Source organism: Argopecten irradians, chromosome 13, assembly GCF_041381155.1.
Source record: "Argopecten irradians isolate NY chromosome 13, Ai_NY, whole genome shotgun sequence".
Classification (NCBI taxonomy): Eukaryota; Metazoa; Mollusca; class Bivalvia; order Pectinida; family Pectinidae; genus Argopecten; species Argopecten irradians.
In genome coordinates, this window is record NC_091146.1 from 35,158,000 (window position 1) to 35,175,460 (window position 17,461).

Consider the following 17,461-nt stretch of genomic DNA (forward strand, 5'->3'; position numbering starts at 1 on the left):
ATCTGACAAATATCCAACATTGGATTCGAACAGGTGTCGGGTTTGTGTCGATATTTTCAGAATGTCTCAATTATTTGGTAACTGCGGCCCCCATAACATTGAAAGGAAATCAAAGAATCGTTTTCACCCCTACGAATCAATCATGAATATTTCATGAACATTCATGAACTATTCATCAAAAGTTTATGAACTAAGTTCATGAACATTCATAAATGTTCTGGAACATTAAATGGTCTAATGGAAATAATACACAGTATTTTCATGCACAGTTCATGAATTGTTCATGAATATTTAGTTCATGAATATTTAGTTCATAAACAGGTTCATGAATCTGTTCATGGATAGTTCATGAACAGTTCACGAACAGATTCATGAACATTTGATGAACTGTTATTCATTAAAATTTAATGAACATTTCATGGTTCATGAAAGTTCATGAACTTCAATTCGCAGGGGCAATCCGAAACAAAACATTAGGTATGTTTATAATCAATTTTTTAAGTTTTTAGTAGTAAAGTACAATGCTAGTAGAGTAGAAAAAATAACTAAGTACATTTTGTATGTACGTTGTTTAATAAGTTAAATGGATTTCATCTGAACAATTACTAAAACAATACTGTAGTAGTGAGGTGATGCGATTGTCTCCCTTATTATATAGATATAACGCTCTCCGTCCTTTTCAGGACAGCCATTGATGAGACTTACGTAATTTCTTTGTGTGCGCAACGTCATGAACGGAAAATGATGACGAAACCGTCAATAATAATCACAATAGCACTACAGAAAACGTTTATGTTAGGATGAGTCTGATTGGTGAAATGATTATCCAATCAGTGGCACGGTTGCTGGTCGTGCAGGGACAGAAGTTCCGCTCCATATCTCTGCTGACTCCGCAAGCGGGCCGGAGCTGCAAAGATAATAAGTAAATATCCATGACATTTTGTTTTGTAAGTAGCAGTTTCATTTTTTTTGTGGTTATGCTAATCAATCATTGAGTCTGTGTTACCAAATGAAAAAACTTTTTCACATGCTTTGGTGAAATTAGTTTCATTAGATCACAGGGGCACGTAAATACTGTGAATATGATATTATTGATCTAGTATCAATATCAGGATGTGACGTATCTATTTACTATTATATCTAATGAATAATATCCGTGCCCCTGCTGATTAGATAGAGTTTTATGATACAATGTATATAAAAGGATAAAACTAAATCAGCGCATCCTTTACAACAGAAACGAATAACCTACTTGAATATTGACTTACAATGTGACAGAATACTCACAATTGGCTCTGAATTCCGTTGTTCAATTTACTTTCAAATGTACTTCCTCCTTGCGTTATATGCCAAATGACGTCACTTCCTGTAGATCCGGAGTGAAGCGCCGATAGACACACGGCAGATTGCTGGGAAAAACATTAATATACACATTGAATTCGAACAAGTAGAACAAGAAATCACCATTGTTTTTCATTGCACTTACTTTATCTTGTCACTGGTACAAAAGATTTGATTTGGTTTTTATATATTTCTTTAAAATTAGGTCACTGTACAATTCCATATGATCTTCTGATTTTCACTTCCAGCACTATGTGACGTTATTATTAATCTGGTAACACTAAAAATATACCTGTATCACGGGGTCACGTGGTAACTATCAATACTTACCAATGTATAATGTTTGTATCCATATACAGCGCCCCCTTGTGTGTTACAATTTGCTGGACAGCGCCCTCTGTCGGAAACAAAACAAAATTATACTTAAGTAGAAATTGGAGATTGAAAGGTTGTGAGAAATATCACTTGCAGTGAGTTTAAAAACAGGTAGAAGTTGTCGATCAAAATCATGTCGACGTTTGGAAATTTCAAAACATATGATGGATGGAACTTGCGATGTCTTACATTTTTTCCATGTTTAGATTTTCGGTTCTGTTTGAGTTGTTGTCGGTGAATTTCTGTACATATTAATACGTACCAAATTTGAAGTAAAATAGATAATATCTTAATAAAAGAATTGCTTAAATGCTTCATAATTTGCCAAATTTAGAAAATAAATCGGCGACAATACACCATCACGCCTGAACTTTAAAACTTTCAAATTTTGTTAAATTGATGGCATAAATAATTAAAAAAGAACATATTAAATTGCAGTAATATTTGTCTTACCCGCACGCTCGTCCGATATCTGTCGAACAGTCAGCAAATGTGGTCGTGCAGGAAAGATCCCCGAGATCGTTATATACTAAAAATAGATAACAATACTTACAAACGAAATCATCTAAATATCAACTTTAAAACGATCTCAACTTTGTTTTCTCGAAATTATTAGAGAAGTTATTCGAAGACTTTGGTATATAAGGAATTACAATTTAGTAGAAAATTCATTATCTCGAGGAGGTTAGTGTAGCTTTCATATCCAAACTTCATTTCTCGGCGTGGTTACCCGAAATACTCTGAATATAATAAATATGATTCTCCTTAATAAACATCGTAACTTTCGAAGTGGCTAATAGAAGTTTTTTCAACTTTTTTAACCCCCCCCCCCCCCCCCCACCCCCCCCCCCCAAAAAAAAAAACACCAAAAAAACAAAAACAACAAAAAAACAGAAAAATGATTTAATTTACATTAAAATTTCTTAATGTGGAAGCTGTTAGTTTAAGTTCCGGTTTACATTTTCAATCTCGAAATTAAGCAAACCGTTATAGCAGCCTTTTGTGAAATTTTAATCGGTTATCAAGTATATAGAATCTGAACAAGCATATGCATTCAGACAAATATCTGCTACGTACAAAGGGCACACACAAATATTCCTTTTCCCCACAAACAGTAACTCACTCTCCTCCTTGATGCAGCAGTACTATGCACCACATTCCCTACCGTTGTATTAAAACCGGAAACATGTTCTATACGACGTATCATACGTAGATAGACATAGAACACATCCCCATGTAGCCCCTAAAGCCTTTATGCAGCTCTCTTTATACGTGTTCTTCAATCCTTAAAGAAAATCACTAATTTCTATCATACCCTTTGCATCCCTAAAGATTCGCCTTGAGACGGCGTTTGTGTGGTTTGATTTATTAGCGTCCTATTAACAGCCATGGTCATGTAGGGATGGTCCCCCATGTATGCGGTGTAAGTAGCGTATGCGAAGTGCGAGGTGCGTGTTTAGGGAGACTGCGCTATGTTCATGTTGTGTCTTTTTGTACAGTGGAACTCATGCCCTTTTATAGTTCCATATCATGAATACTGAAGCATGCTGTCGAAGACACCAAGAAAACATCCCACCGGTTCACATTACACTGACAACGCGCGAACCAGTCGTCCCACTCCCGTATGCTGAGCACTAAGCATTAGCAGAATGATCTACGTGACTGAAATGATACACACCAATGGTTTGGGCGGTGGACGTCTCCTTGCCGTTATTTCCAGTACATGTATACACCCCGGTGTCGCTGTCAGGATCAACGTTTGTAATAATCAATCCACCGTTGCCTAGCAACAGAAATTTCCCGCCACTTGACGTCACTGGTGCGCCATTATCTGAAGTCCATGTTAGAGTCGGACTCGGGTCACCAGTTCCGGAACACGTTAGTTGTGTGAAGGAATCACCGGCGTGAACCGGAAGTTTGGCTGGAGTTATACTCACTGTCACCGGGGCTGCCGAGTGAAAAATAATGAATATTAATTTTTGGGCAGTTGAACCTGACCTGTACATGTACACATCTGACTTTGAGCTAAATATGATAATTGTTGCGGGGTTGACCTTGACCAAGAATATATATGACTCTGACCTATATATGAGTTGATCTTGACCTATATACGTACATATAACGTTGATCTGACCGGTGGCTGTCGTAGTGCCGATATTGTTGGTGGCTGAACATGTGTACGACCCTTGGTTAAAGTCATTTATATTCTGAATAGTAATAGAACCGTCCGGGTTCACCAATACGTCCTTCGGAGGGGCTGTACCCGTCTGCGAAAAGAATTAATAGATGATCTTACATAAATGGTTATATGATATGAAATTAATCGAACGAGTTCAAAAAATTGGTATCCAGCACACTGAACCATTCTGACATCTTAGATAGAAAAAGGACAAGCCCACTGATTAGATCGTTTGTTTGTTTGTTTGATTTATTAACGTCTTATTAGATCGTTATCACATTTCACGCACGAACTTAATAATTCTGCGTGGTAATCAAGGACGAACTTTATCTATCTAAACATTTTTTTCGTTACTTACAAAATAACCTACTGTACTTTACAAAATAATCGTTGCATGTGTTTATTATAATGGGTATAATCTATTTGATCACCGCCATCAACTCACGTGCGGATATGTCCATACGATGCTCGCGGGAGGCGAGGCGATGACGTCACATCTGAGTACGATTGTCTGTCCTGCTAAAACCGTTTGACTTTGGGGGCCCGTTAGAATACCAGGTTTTGCTGCAATAATTACATTACGAATTCTGGTGTGATCTGAGCCTATAGCAAACGAAGATCTGATATTTGCGCTATTTTTCATCAATACAGTAAATAAGGATATAATCACACGCAATCATACATACTTTCTCTCTCTCTCAAATTTTGAAGAATTTCGCTTATTTAATGCGAGCATTACAATTTGATTAAAATACAGACCATTTTCCACATCTTACTACATTGTACATCAATTTAAAACGATATTTCGTCCCAGTATATATATACGATTAGGTTTGTTGTACTCTTTGGGCGAAATGACTACATAAACCAAACTAATTCTAACAGTTTTCACAAACTATTTCGTCCCCTGAAATTTTGTAAGTAGCAATTTGATTGGCCATTTCCAGAGGTCACGCCGACATGACCCCTAATGCGATTTCCTCAGATCCTCTTATCAAACGTAATGATGATAATGATCTGTTTTTTAATCATATTGGCGCGCTTTATAGACAGTTCCTGTTTTGTGCTAATATTTGACTGCGCTAAAACAAGTACGATTACAGTATTTGTAAATTTAAACTACAGTGGAACTAAATAAATTTGAAATATAAATTTGAATATCAAAATACTGCTTGATTAGAAAGGATTACAATCCCTGCTAACACGCATCTATATTTTTTCTCCTTGGTTACATTTAGAAATTTGGATTTTGAATAGATTTTCCTTTCCCCATGGACTTCAATATAACCGGGTTCAACATCCAGTACCAAACATCAAGCTCAAGCTATCAAATTGCTGAAAACTCTTAGTTCTCAGTAAAAACACTTAAGTTTTTAATGCTAAAATAGAACAAATGCTTAACTAGGTCACTGTGACCTACTTTTTGAATTTTTCATCAGTTGCCTGAGCTGAACTTCACAAACCCAAGATTTACAGTCAAAAGCTTCTAAAAATTTATATTTATTCTAATATCTAATTAATTAGGACTTAAACAATGAAAGTGAAAATTTTCACCTTTTGACCGTTGAAACTACCATGAGCCCAGAAAAAATCGGAGAGTAGCATACAATATGCAACTGACCCTAAGGTATCTTCATGCGAGATATTTTTGCAGATCATTGAGTGGCCATAAAATGGCCCAAAGTGATACCCCTTCTTTCTTTTGTGATAAGTGTCGTTAAAATAAAACTATACTTACTTGTTAGCAAACTTTACTTACACTGGACAGTTACATTGGCCGTGCTTGTTTGTGTCTCAAGACCATTTGAGACTGTGCATTGGTAGAGACCGGTGTCTAGGGCCCCGGCGTTAATCAGGTGCAGTGTACTCGTATTGCTGTTGGCAAACAAAGTAGTCCCGGCAGTCACGGGGATAGATTTCCCGCCAGGAAGCACGTGAGACCACGTGATGTTTGGAGGGGGCGTTCCCGTCCACGTGCAGGCGATGTCAAGGTTTGCACCTCCCTGAACCGTTGATTGTGGAGGTGTGACAGAGGAAGTTACCTTATCTATAGAATTTTTTTGTAGTTTTAGATCATTTAATTATTACTGCAGATCATTATATAGATATTTATGCCAGGTATTTATTGAAATAGTTATGTCAGTTCATTATAGCAATAATTATAATTTCAGATCATTAGAGAAGTAATTATAATATCAGTTCATTACAGAAATACTTCTTATATAGATATTTATATTGAAAGAAAATTATGGAAATTATTATAATGTTAGACCATTATCTTAAATTTCCTTAATCTACATATAAAGACATTTTATTGTGATAAAAGGTTATCTTTCTCCCTTGGAAGCAAGTAAAGAATATGTCATCATTTTAAATTTAATATTGTGTATGGACAAGCGCAACCTACGTATTAATGTTATCGACAGAACATAAACCAATGGATTAGCCATGCATATAAGCAAATATAATAATGTCAAAATATACCCAAAATATGCAGAACATCGCCATTTTAAACAAACTTAGTAGAGGTATACAAAATGAAGCCGTAATTAAAAGTAATCTCAATCGTGAACATAGCAGCGACAAACAACGGGTTTTGCGTTGAAAATATTACGCAATTTTCATGAATGGAGAATTGACTTGCAGTCACATTTTTTTCGAATCTATTTTAAAACGGAGGAAAATGAAAATCATAGTAGTTAAATTGCAATAAAACGTCGAGGTATGAGAGAAAATACTCTTTTATACGTGAAAATGAAGGAAAGGGATATTCTACCCTCGGGATCGCAAGATGTGGTAAAAAAAACCCGAGGCTTAGTACTATGCAAATGTAGGATTCAGATGAATTTCTATAGGTCTCACCCGTGACGATCAGTTTGATGAATTTTTCCACAGTTCCAAACACGTTATGAGCCCGACATTGGAAGGTCATTGAATCCGAGTATTTAGTATTGACGATTTCCATGCCATTGTACTCCTGTATGTAACGGCCGAGAGAAAGTGGGTCAACCGGGGGCTGCCACGTGACGTCCGCTTGCGGTGACCCTACAGCCTGGCACGGTATGACTACTGAGGAACCGTAAGGAGCCGTAATCAACGTGGTCTGAGGACTAACAAACTTAGGGGCCGCTGGAATATTTCAAACAGAAAGTAGTTTTATTTAAGGGTATATGCTATATCTTAAAAGCATTAATAGAGTTATGCCCCTTTTATAAATCGACATACAACAAATGCGTTATAAGGAGCAGTTAGCAAACTGATCGAGAGATGGCTCGAATAATTCAAACAGAAAGTATTTCCACTAAAGGGTATATGCCACATCTTAAAAACTTTGATAGAGTTATGCCCCTTTTATAAATCGAAGGATGCTTAGAGCGTTATAAAGAGCTGTCAGCAAAGTGAGAGACAGAAATTATTTTTCATTTAAGGTGACATGTATATGTAAGAGACTTATCTGATATCCAAACATCATGGCACGGCCATTTAGTTACATATACATTTAATGACATTGAATTCTGCATTTGCATATTACAGAGTTATCTGTCCTTGCGGGTAAGTATTGATTTTGTAGTCATGTGTTTTTACGAGCGTAATGCCATATTTTTCGGAGAAAACGACATGAATTGCCCCCTCAAAAATAATGACGTCACAATGGATGCCTACCCGCAAGGGAACTAACGTAATATGCAAAGACGGAATAGTACAGTACACAAAGGAAACACAAAAACATTACATAAGTTATCGCAGCACTTATTCATATCCAATCCTGACGTCACTGTTGCGGTTCCCCTTGGTCCCGGAGGTCCGATTTCTCCCCTGTCACCTATATACGAAAAAATACCGAACTTATTTTTCCATCATAAATAATATGATCACATCTTTGATTCCTTGTCTAAGATTATATTTTTTATTAATGATATTGTGTCACAATAGAAATCATTGAAGGCAATGGATGATTGCTTCTTTTCGGTCAATTTTCAAGGAAATCGAACCACGATTGATCAAGATATTGTATTTTAAGCACCATTGAACATTTATTTGATATTGATGAAACTATATAATTATGAATTCACTCCCTTTATCTTGTTCAAACCTAGAGGTTAATATCTTAAATTAAATAACAAAGTGTAAACACTATTTAACATTAAATAACACTATTAAGTTTATGGGGTTGTTATTTTTTCAAAATATAGTGAAACTAGCAGAGTAAAAGAGGTCGATATTCTCTGAATGTGACGAGTTGCGTGTGTTTTGGACAGCCATTTTGGTATGTTCGTGTTGGCATATTCCTTGTACCAACGACTATATAAAACTACATGCCATAAAAGTACCAAAACGATAGACCGGTAATTTCATCACTAGTAACTGTATGATCATATACGGCCTATCTCTGAGTTTTCATTATGATTCAGATCAATCACCATGGTAACCGAGATATTCTATACATAGCCTACCTTTGTAAGCTCAACCACCATGGTAATCGAGATATTCTATACATAGCCTACCTTTGTCACCCTTTGGACCTCTCATTCCCTGTACCATAGTTCCTGGTTCACCTTTCGGTCCCATGGGTCCCGGGGCACCGTCGTTACCCCGAGGGCCCGCCGGGCCGGAAATACCAAAATGACCCTGTTCTCCTTTTAAGCCGGGAAGTCCATTCAAACCGGGCTCTCCTGGAAAATTTTATTCACATGTTTAGAATTGTATCATTTCAGTTTAATTATTTTTCTCTGTTTTCATGCTAAATCTGGCCTTCTGATTGGCCGATTGTGTCATACCACTATGAACAACAAGATATCCTAGAGGGATCTTGGCGCCCACCAATGAATGATCTACATCTGACGGCAGAAAGAGGGATCTTTTCTCTGCTTTTCAAACTTTTACTAAATATGAAATTTTATAAAGATCCTTTTAGTACTTAATGAAATATATAGCGGTAACAAACTTCAACTATCAAAATCCAAGATTGCGTCCTGTCGGCGCCCAGTCCCAAAATGCGATATGCACAACTAGACCCCTAGGTTACTAAGTACTGTCTGATAAATAACGGTTACGAACTTAAATTGTCAAAATCCCAGATGGCGGCCTGTCGGTCATCTTGTCGAACCTTCATGTGAAATTTGAGAAGGATCCCTTCAGTTCTTTCTGAGAAATAGCGGTAACAAATTTTAACTAGGCCCATCAAAATCCAAGATGTCGGCCATCTTGTTGACCGATCAGTCCCAAAATGCAATATGCATAACTAGGCCCCTAGTGGAACCTGTATGTGAAAATTAAGGCAGATCCCTTACTTTCTGAGAAATAGCGATAACGAGAATTGTTAACGGACGGAAGGACGGACGGACGGACGACGGACCACAGACGAAAGGCGATTTGAATAGCCCACCATCTGATGGGCTAAATATCTTAGAATGGCGCGAAAACCCGACGTAATCGTGACGTCACAATAGAAATCATGACGTTAAGTAATGATTCGGGAAAATAATTCCTTGATAATAAACACTCTTGTGAGAATCCGCTATGCGGATTCACCCAGTTTGCAAACAAAATTCTTTCATACCTTGATGAAAATTGAAAAATAGTGACATCTATGCTTCAAAAATCCGAGAAAATAAGTTCTAAAATATTTGTGAACATTTTCAAGAACAAAGACTGATAGAAATAACTATAGATTTACCTTTCTCTCCTGGCTGACCTGAGGAACATAAACGAATGTTAGATAAATAATCTTTAAATACTGAAAACACAAACTGACAAAACAGACCGACCACTCTACAAACAAATACTAATGTTTTCATTGTCTTGGTGAGCCCGCATTAGTTCCGAAAAATATAATATTTCATTTATCAAGCTTGAGGCAAATACAAAACGACTAAATGTACTTTAAGCTGGTTTTTGCTCCCTTGTTGGATAAATTTATTTTTCTGAGATAAATTTTTTTCTGCGGGGACTTTTTATTAATGATGACTTGTTTATTGTTTCCTATTTTATATAAACCACTGTTTTTTCTGCCATGTTTATTCGTACAGCTGTTCTATGAAAATCTAATCTATTAGGCGGAATAGACGACGTCATATTGTAGTTGATAAATGAAGTTTTCTGCTTTATGGTAAAGAGCAAAGATAGTAACGTTAGAACGACACATTCACGCGTGTCCAACATGTTAGGGGAGTAACTCTAGTCAATGGGATCTGAGAAAAAGTTACAGATTATATAGTTTTGGATCCACCAGAGAGCCCATTTAAGGGTCTAGAACAGAAATCGGAATAAAAATCATACTTTGTATCGTACAATACATGTAAAGAGTGGAAACTTCCTCAACAAAAAACTTCTAGCCCACCTAGCTTTAGCGGCTAAAAAAATCACATTTTTTTCCCAAAAGGAGCATAACAACTTTTCATTTCAGTCAGCCAATGAGATTACAGCGAAGGTATCGCTCATGCACAATCCAAGGCAAAAATGGCATGGTGATTATGAAATGTTAGGGGTATCACGTGGTATATAAATTTGTCACTAATATAAGCCAATAGGAAACGAAGTTTCAAACGGATATATGATGGTGAAGTAAATAAATGCTTAAGCCAATGGAGCAGATCGTTACATGCAAGGTTGAACTATAAGCAAATGTAAAGAATTCTTGTTACCTCTTACACATATCTTTGTGGAGTTGGCACAGTATGATTGTAAGACTTGAAGCTGAAAATGAGAAAATGATAACAGTAAATCAATTTTAGATTCATTAAAAAAATTATTGTTATCTACGCTAAAACATTGTTGTTTTTTTGTTTTATAATCATATGATTTTATATTTTCAAGTAAGTTTAATACGCATGCGTACTCCCCTGTAGCAACAAGCTGCTGCAGTATCGCTGAATACTGTAAGCCAACTTTCTTTCGGGGAGAATACATTTCGCGATTTCCATTTCAAAACAACTTTGTGAATATAAAAAATTGTCCAGAAATTCCAATCAGAATCGATGATGTAAATGTTACATTCGCCGAGAATTGTTTTTGGCGAATTTTCTTGGATCGCGAAATTGGCGAAAGTAAATCGCACGCGAAAGAAAGATGGTTTATAGTAGTCTTGTTACCTACGCTAGGATATTTTTTACCTTTTTTATTATTGTATGTTTTGATATTTTCGCGCGAGTTGTATACGCATGTGCAGTCCCCTGTGTCATGGTTAAATATAGAACGGTAGAATATATACCTCCATTGCAACAAACTGTTGTAGTAAAGCTGAATAGTCAGGTGCCGCTTGTCGCTTCTGTCGTTTTGATAAACTATCAGATAATACTTCAAGTAAGCTAGATTTATCAAGTAAAGTCTCAAGTCCGATCTGAAAGAACAAAAGAGAAAGACGAATACCAAAATAAATATACACCATAATATGTAATTCCAAACCAGCGAAATCGTAATGGAACAGAAGGGAGCTGCCTGCCCGGTCCAAGCCTGCCAGTGATTATATATGTTTAATGTTATGTCTCCTTACCCGTGTTATGATTTTTCATTTAATATTTTTGTCTAATTTGTTTCATTGTTTTTCTCCTCACTTTTGCCACTATTGGAGAAAACTTAATAGGTTTTGTCTGTTGGTTAATCCAGTAGACATATACAATCGTTGTCAATAAAATTTGACGACATGAAATAAACAGAAGGGGCATTTGACCATGACACGCAAATATAGGTCAGAATCCACAAATCCAAGGATTTCTGATGGAGTCACATAACTGTGCTGTTCAGCCATGTCATACGGCCATGTCATAAATATTGTAAGACACCAACAAACCTGGCACGTCCTTAAATCTCATGTCAGATCCTCTGTCTAGTCAACTCTAAGGTTCCCAAGATTGTTTGTTTGTTTGATTATTTTAACGTCCTATTAACAGCCAGGGTCATCTAAGGACGGCCTCCCATGCAGCAATGTAGCGTGCATGTAGTGCGAGAGGTGCGTGTCTTGGGTATTTTCGTGTTGTATCTTCTTGTATAGTGGAACTGTTGCCCTTTTTATAGTGCTATATTACTGAATCATGCCGCCGAAGACACCAGACAACAAACCCCACCCGGTCACGTTATACTGACGACGTGCGCCCTTCCTATTGGACTTAGATGTGTGTAAGGGACTTTCTTAGATTATATATGAAAATACTAAATATTCGTTGGCGTGTCACTATCAGCACACGCCAGCTTCCATTATGTAATTTATTAAGTATGTATGGTAAGCATATGTGTGCTTTTAAGACGGTGCTATATTCACTTTGTCTTTTTATGATAGCGGTACTCATACCTACTTACGTGCTTTCAAATTAACGACGGTTAAACCAGTCGTTCACATCCTGCTATGCTAAACGTTAAAGGTCAACTACCTTTCCGGAACGATTTTTAGTTTTCAAAATGGAATTTAAAACGAGATTGTGTTAATACTACACTCAAAATCACTTTCAGAACAATTAAATTAAAAACAGATTAAATGTTAATTTTCATAACGCGGGTCGTCTTGTATTTCCGCCGTCGTCCTTATTACCGCGTGTTAGTTGACTATCACTGTGCCAGACGGCAAAACAGCGAAATGACTCTCTACCGTTTTCATATATTACGGACGGAAAGCTGTTTTTAAGAAAATGGGTTTTTCTTCTTTCAGAAAGGTAGTGGGTCTTTAAGCAGTGATAATAAATCTGTAACGATTATGAAATAATATTGACATTCGCTTGTCATAATTACTATATGAAGTAACCAAACGAAGACTATGCTGATAAAACTGACATAAAAATACGTGACCAAAATGGCTGTCCTTATGCACCAAATCATCGCAGAGATACTAATTTAATGCTTACGTGTGTCTCGGCCAGGCGACCAAAGTTCTTCACAGGGGCGAAAGCTTAACTTGGTGCAAATGTGAGGCAGTGCAAAAGAAGTCGTTAAAAAAAAGAAAAGATAAGGATCTTCAATCAACCACTTTTTATGTTATAGCAACGGGACAGAAGGTTCAATTTTTATTTTCTATCTTTATACTAGCAAGTCTGGGGAAGTAAAGTCAAAAACATTATCAAATCAACAAAAATGGCGAAATATTTGCTAAATTGTATACCTGACAATGACATTCAGACATTCATGCAAGTAACTCACAGCCATCTGTCTACAAGTTCGAGTAAAAGCCGAACAAGTTCACGGTGTAAAATAGCAATTACGTGTCGGCCTACTTTATAGGAAATGTGTCACTATGAAATGGGTCGACCAACATCCGGTAGTACTATCTATATATAAACTGTTGGTAACAGTGCCTATAGGACAAACGGACAGAGGGATTAGATCGCTTGTATTTTGTCGAATTGATTATAAAACTACAAAGCTAAATGCCATTGACGTTCCTTTATAGATGTTGTGACGTAGTAAGTGCTCTGGAGGGTTGTGCGTGTTCTGTCTCTGACGGCATGTTTCAGTAAGACAGCACTATAGAAAAGGCTAATATATACTTCACTATTACAAAAAGACGAACATTCTGCAGTCTCCTAAAACACGCATGCACTCCACACGTACAACATGCCGCATCCACAAGACGTCGTTGTTAAATGACTTTGGCTGTTAATTGTGCATTAATATTTAAAACCAAACCATAGACGAATGATAAATTGTGTCACTGGCCATATTACGTTATACGTTATGACTGTGGTATGTTCATGTTATGTCTTCTTGTATAGTGGAACAATTGCCCTTTTTATAGTGTTATATCACTGAAGCATTCTGCCGAAGACACCAAGCAACACACCCCACCCCCCCGGTCACATTCTTTAATCAAATGCTTTATTACTTATTAATGGTAACATAATCTGATATACAACAATACAGAAACTCTTAATGGTAACATGATATACAACAATACAGAAACTCTAAATAATCACGATACGCGGGGGCGTTTCCGTGTCAGACGTCCAAAATCTCGGTACAATTTCGCACCTATAATCATGCATACAGGTAAACATTTCTATTATATAGGTCATATCGGTATCGTATCTAACATCTGGCGCTTTGATAACGCTATATTCACATTTTTCCTGACTTAAATGTAAACCAAGTTATTTTAGTGAGCAACTTAATTTTTGCGGTTTATAACTTATGTATAATTTCCTTCCTCAAATGGTTTTGCTTGGCTTATTAAGTTTAGATGCACCATTTTTTGTTTGTTTGTTTGATTAATTAACGTCCTATTAACAGCCATGGTCATGTAAGGACGGCCTCCCATGTATGCAGTGTGTAGCGTGTGTGAAGTGCGAGGTGCGTATTTTGGGAGACTGCGGTATGTTCGTGTTGTGTCTTCTTGTATAGTAAAACTGTTGCCCTTTTTGTAGTGCTATATCACTGAAGCATGCTGCCGAAGACACCAAGCAACACACCCCACCCGGTCACATTATACTGACAACATCCAGGGTCATTTAAGAACGGCATCTCATGTGTACAGTGCGTAGCATATATTAAGTGTGTTGTGCGTGTTTTGGGAGACTGTAGTATATTCGTGTTGTGTCTTCTTGTATAGTGGAAAAGGCCAAAAGTGAGACAGTGTCAAAGGAGACGTTAGGAAGAAGAAAGTTTGAACGGAAAAGATAAAAATAATGTTCTTAATTTTGTCGCCTTTTACGATCATAAAATAGGGGCAACAGGTACAATTCTAACGCCCTACCTGTTGAGCAGAAAGAATCTTTGAAATTGAAATATCATACGGTGATTTATTTCATAGAATCGTTGAAAAAATCAATGTATGATAATTCAATGTTTTAATTAAGGTGATCCCCCATATGTGTTGTTATTTGTGACGCGCATATGGTTTTTGGGAGACTGCGGTATGTTGATGTTGTGTCTCTCTGTTGTAGTGAGTATACTCTCATCATAAACTGCTGCACGGTTTATTTAAAAGTTCACTCTGATTGTTTTTGTGTTTTATCTCCATAACACAAAAAAAAATAATAATAATCAAGCTCATCCTTGAATACCGCGAAAGAAAGCACTCGTGGAAATGTCGACGTTCCGTATCGAAGAATAAGCTCATACCAAATGTGATCCTTGATCATGAGGTGAACTGATGCAGCAGTAACAATATAAATTGAAGAAAACAAAAATAACAACAAAAAATAAAAACATTAAAAAAAACCAACAAAAACACTAAAATTTAAGATACCATATACATATTGTAGATTATTTCTAGCTAATTCCGTGAAAATGATACTTCCGCAATGTCGCAGGATATCAAGATAATCAAGAAAATGCTAAATATTAAAAAATGGTCATATCATATTTATCCTGAAAGTCAGATCGAGAAAATAATAATAAAAACAAAAATATTAAATTATATTTTATTATAAATATTATTTTTAGTTTAAATCGTGAATATTTCGACCCGCGTTGATAAGCGGCTTAACGGTATTTATATAATTAAATCTTTGAAGATGAAGGATCATGGGAGGTTAGATATTCTAAGCGTTTTGTATTTGTTGTGAGATATCTAAATCTACAAAGTAATACTACATCAAAATCTTACAAAACAAGCATTGTTAACGTTGGTGTTTTACGAAGGACCGAACAGTTCATTAACCATTTCAAAAGTCGTTTACCGTACCGAGAAAGTTTAATGTTCAGGAATGAAAACCATGTACACGTGACAAAGGTATTTAAAACATAATGCTTCTTAAAGAGATCTTAAATAAAAAGTCATGACATTTTTTAAATTAAAGGTTAACATCAATAATTGGTTGAAAATGACAGAATAAAAAGACATTGGAAGATATTTTGTCACATTAAAGAGAAGTAGAAACAGCACATCTCCTTGCCTCAGACCTTTGACATTCACCATGTTAATCAGAATCTTCTTAACGCTTAATGAATATATTTCAAATGTTTAATCAGCATCTTTCTAATGCTTAATCAGTATCATTCGAATGCTTATTCCGCATCTTTCGAACGCTTACTAACCTTTCCTGTCGTGTCTCGTTCCGACCATGATGACAGCTCCAGGGAAAGCACGCGACTCTTTAGTGTTCTTATTTCACTATACTGTAAATACGAAATCACCCCGCAGGTTGTAAATCCTAGTACAACTAAAGCGCTGAGGCTATAGATAAGCACACCCGGGTTACCTCCCTTTGGGGCTGACTCCCCCCGGGAATCCGGCTTTGAAGCTACAGATGTTTTTTGGCTCTCCCCTGTCATGTTTCTATCATACCGAGCCCGATGACGTCAGAACAAAGGAAGGTCACCTTATCTTCTATAGATAAGCCTTGTTAATCGATCACGGTGGTATTATGGGGTCGTTAATGTTAGTGAGTTATCTATTTCCACGGGAAATATACGGTGTCAAATGATATATGTGATACTGTAGCGTCGTTAATATTGGTGAGATATTTAATTTCACAGAAAAATATTTCACAGAAAATACAGTGCCAACGATATCAGTGATAATGTAATATTTGTGAGCGATCAATTTATATGGAGAATATAGTGTAAATGATGACTGTGATACTAAAGTATTGGTAATATTGGCGAGAGATTTATTCCCACGGAGAGTATAATTTCGAATGACATTACGGAGAATACAGTGTAAATGATGTATGTGATACTACAGTATTGGTAATATTGGCGAGAGATTTATTCACGGAGAATACAGTTTAAATGATGTCGGTGACATTAAAATATTGGTAATATTGGTGAGAGATTTATTCACGGAGAATACAGTTTAAATGGTGTCTGTGACACTGAAGTATTGGTAATATTAATTTGCGAGAGATTTATTCGCGGAGAAGATTTATTCACGGAAAATACAGTGTAAATGATGTATGTGATACTACAGTATTGGTAATATTGGTGAGAGATTTATTCACGGAGAATACAGTGTAAATGATGTCTGGTAAACTAAAGTATTGGCAATATTGGCGAGAGATATATTTTAACGGGGAATACAGTGTTAATGATGTGATATTGTGGTGTTCGTGAAAAAGTGTATAAATACAAATGAAAACTAGTTTTAATGTCATTTATGCAGACATGAACAATTACATTTGTTTTATTTTGTTATCTGAAGGAGAGGCTGGAGGCACGAGTGAGGCAAATTGGTCGCACATTTTGTGCATAAATAAATACAAATGAAAACAGTTTTAATGTCATTTATGCAGACATGAACAATAATATTTGTTTTAATTTATTATCTGAAGGAGAGGCTAGATGAAGATGAGTGAGGCAACGCGGTCGCACATTTTGCACATGGATATACGCCTATTTTTAGATCACTATATACTACATTATATGCGCGTTTATTTGCTATTAGCTCATCAGAGTTATTCCTCTTTACTTATCGTTCCAATTATAAGGTGACCTGGAGCAGAATCCTGAATCATGGACATTTCTCACTGCCAAGCGAGTAGCTCAACTTTTGGAGGTAATTGTGGTTTGATTTCATGACGATGTTGATTTGACTACTTCTCAATAAGTATAGCACCGTAACACCAGGTGGATTTCGAAACTGTGTTAGATAGATATGACAGAACATTTCATCATAAAGAAAGCACTGGGTTTAGAAGTGTA

The 17,461-nt window shown here is 36.4% G+C and overlaps 1 protein-coding gene across 1 annotated transcript; it reads right to left on the reverse strand.

The window, feature by feature from the left end:
* Positions 1 to 554: 554 nt before the first annotated feature.
* LOC138306199 (peroxidasin homolog) lies at positions 555 to 16,145 on the reverse strand. Its single transcript, XM_069246597.1, has 15 exons — positions 15,857 to 16,145; positions 11,106 to 11,234; positions 10,540 to 10,591; positions 9,573 to 9,590; positions 8,401 to 8,568; positions 7,629 to 7,718; positions 6,758 to 7,024; positions 5,655 to 5,942; positions 4,341 to 4,459; positions 3,833 to 3,983; positions 3,395 to 3,664; positions 2,170 to 2,245; positions 1,672 to 1,738; positions 1,288 to 1,409; positions 555 to 907 (listed from the first exon to the last, which is right to left on the reverse strand). Exons 1-15 carry the CDS (start codon positions 16,091 to 16,093, stop codon positions 823 to 825), a joined length of 2,139 nt encoding a protein of 712 aa, XP_069102698.1. The 5' UTR covers positions 16,094 to 16,145; the 3' UTR covers positions 555 to 822.
* Positions 16,146 to 17,461: the final 1,316 nt, after the last annotated feature.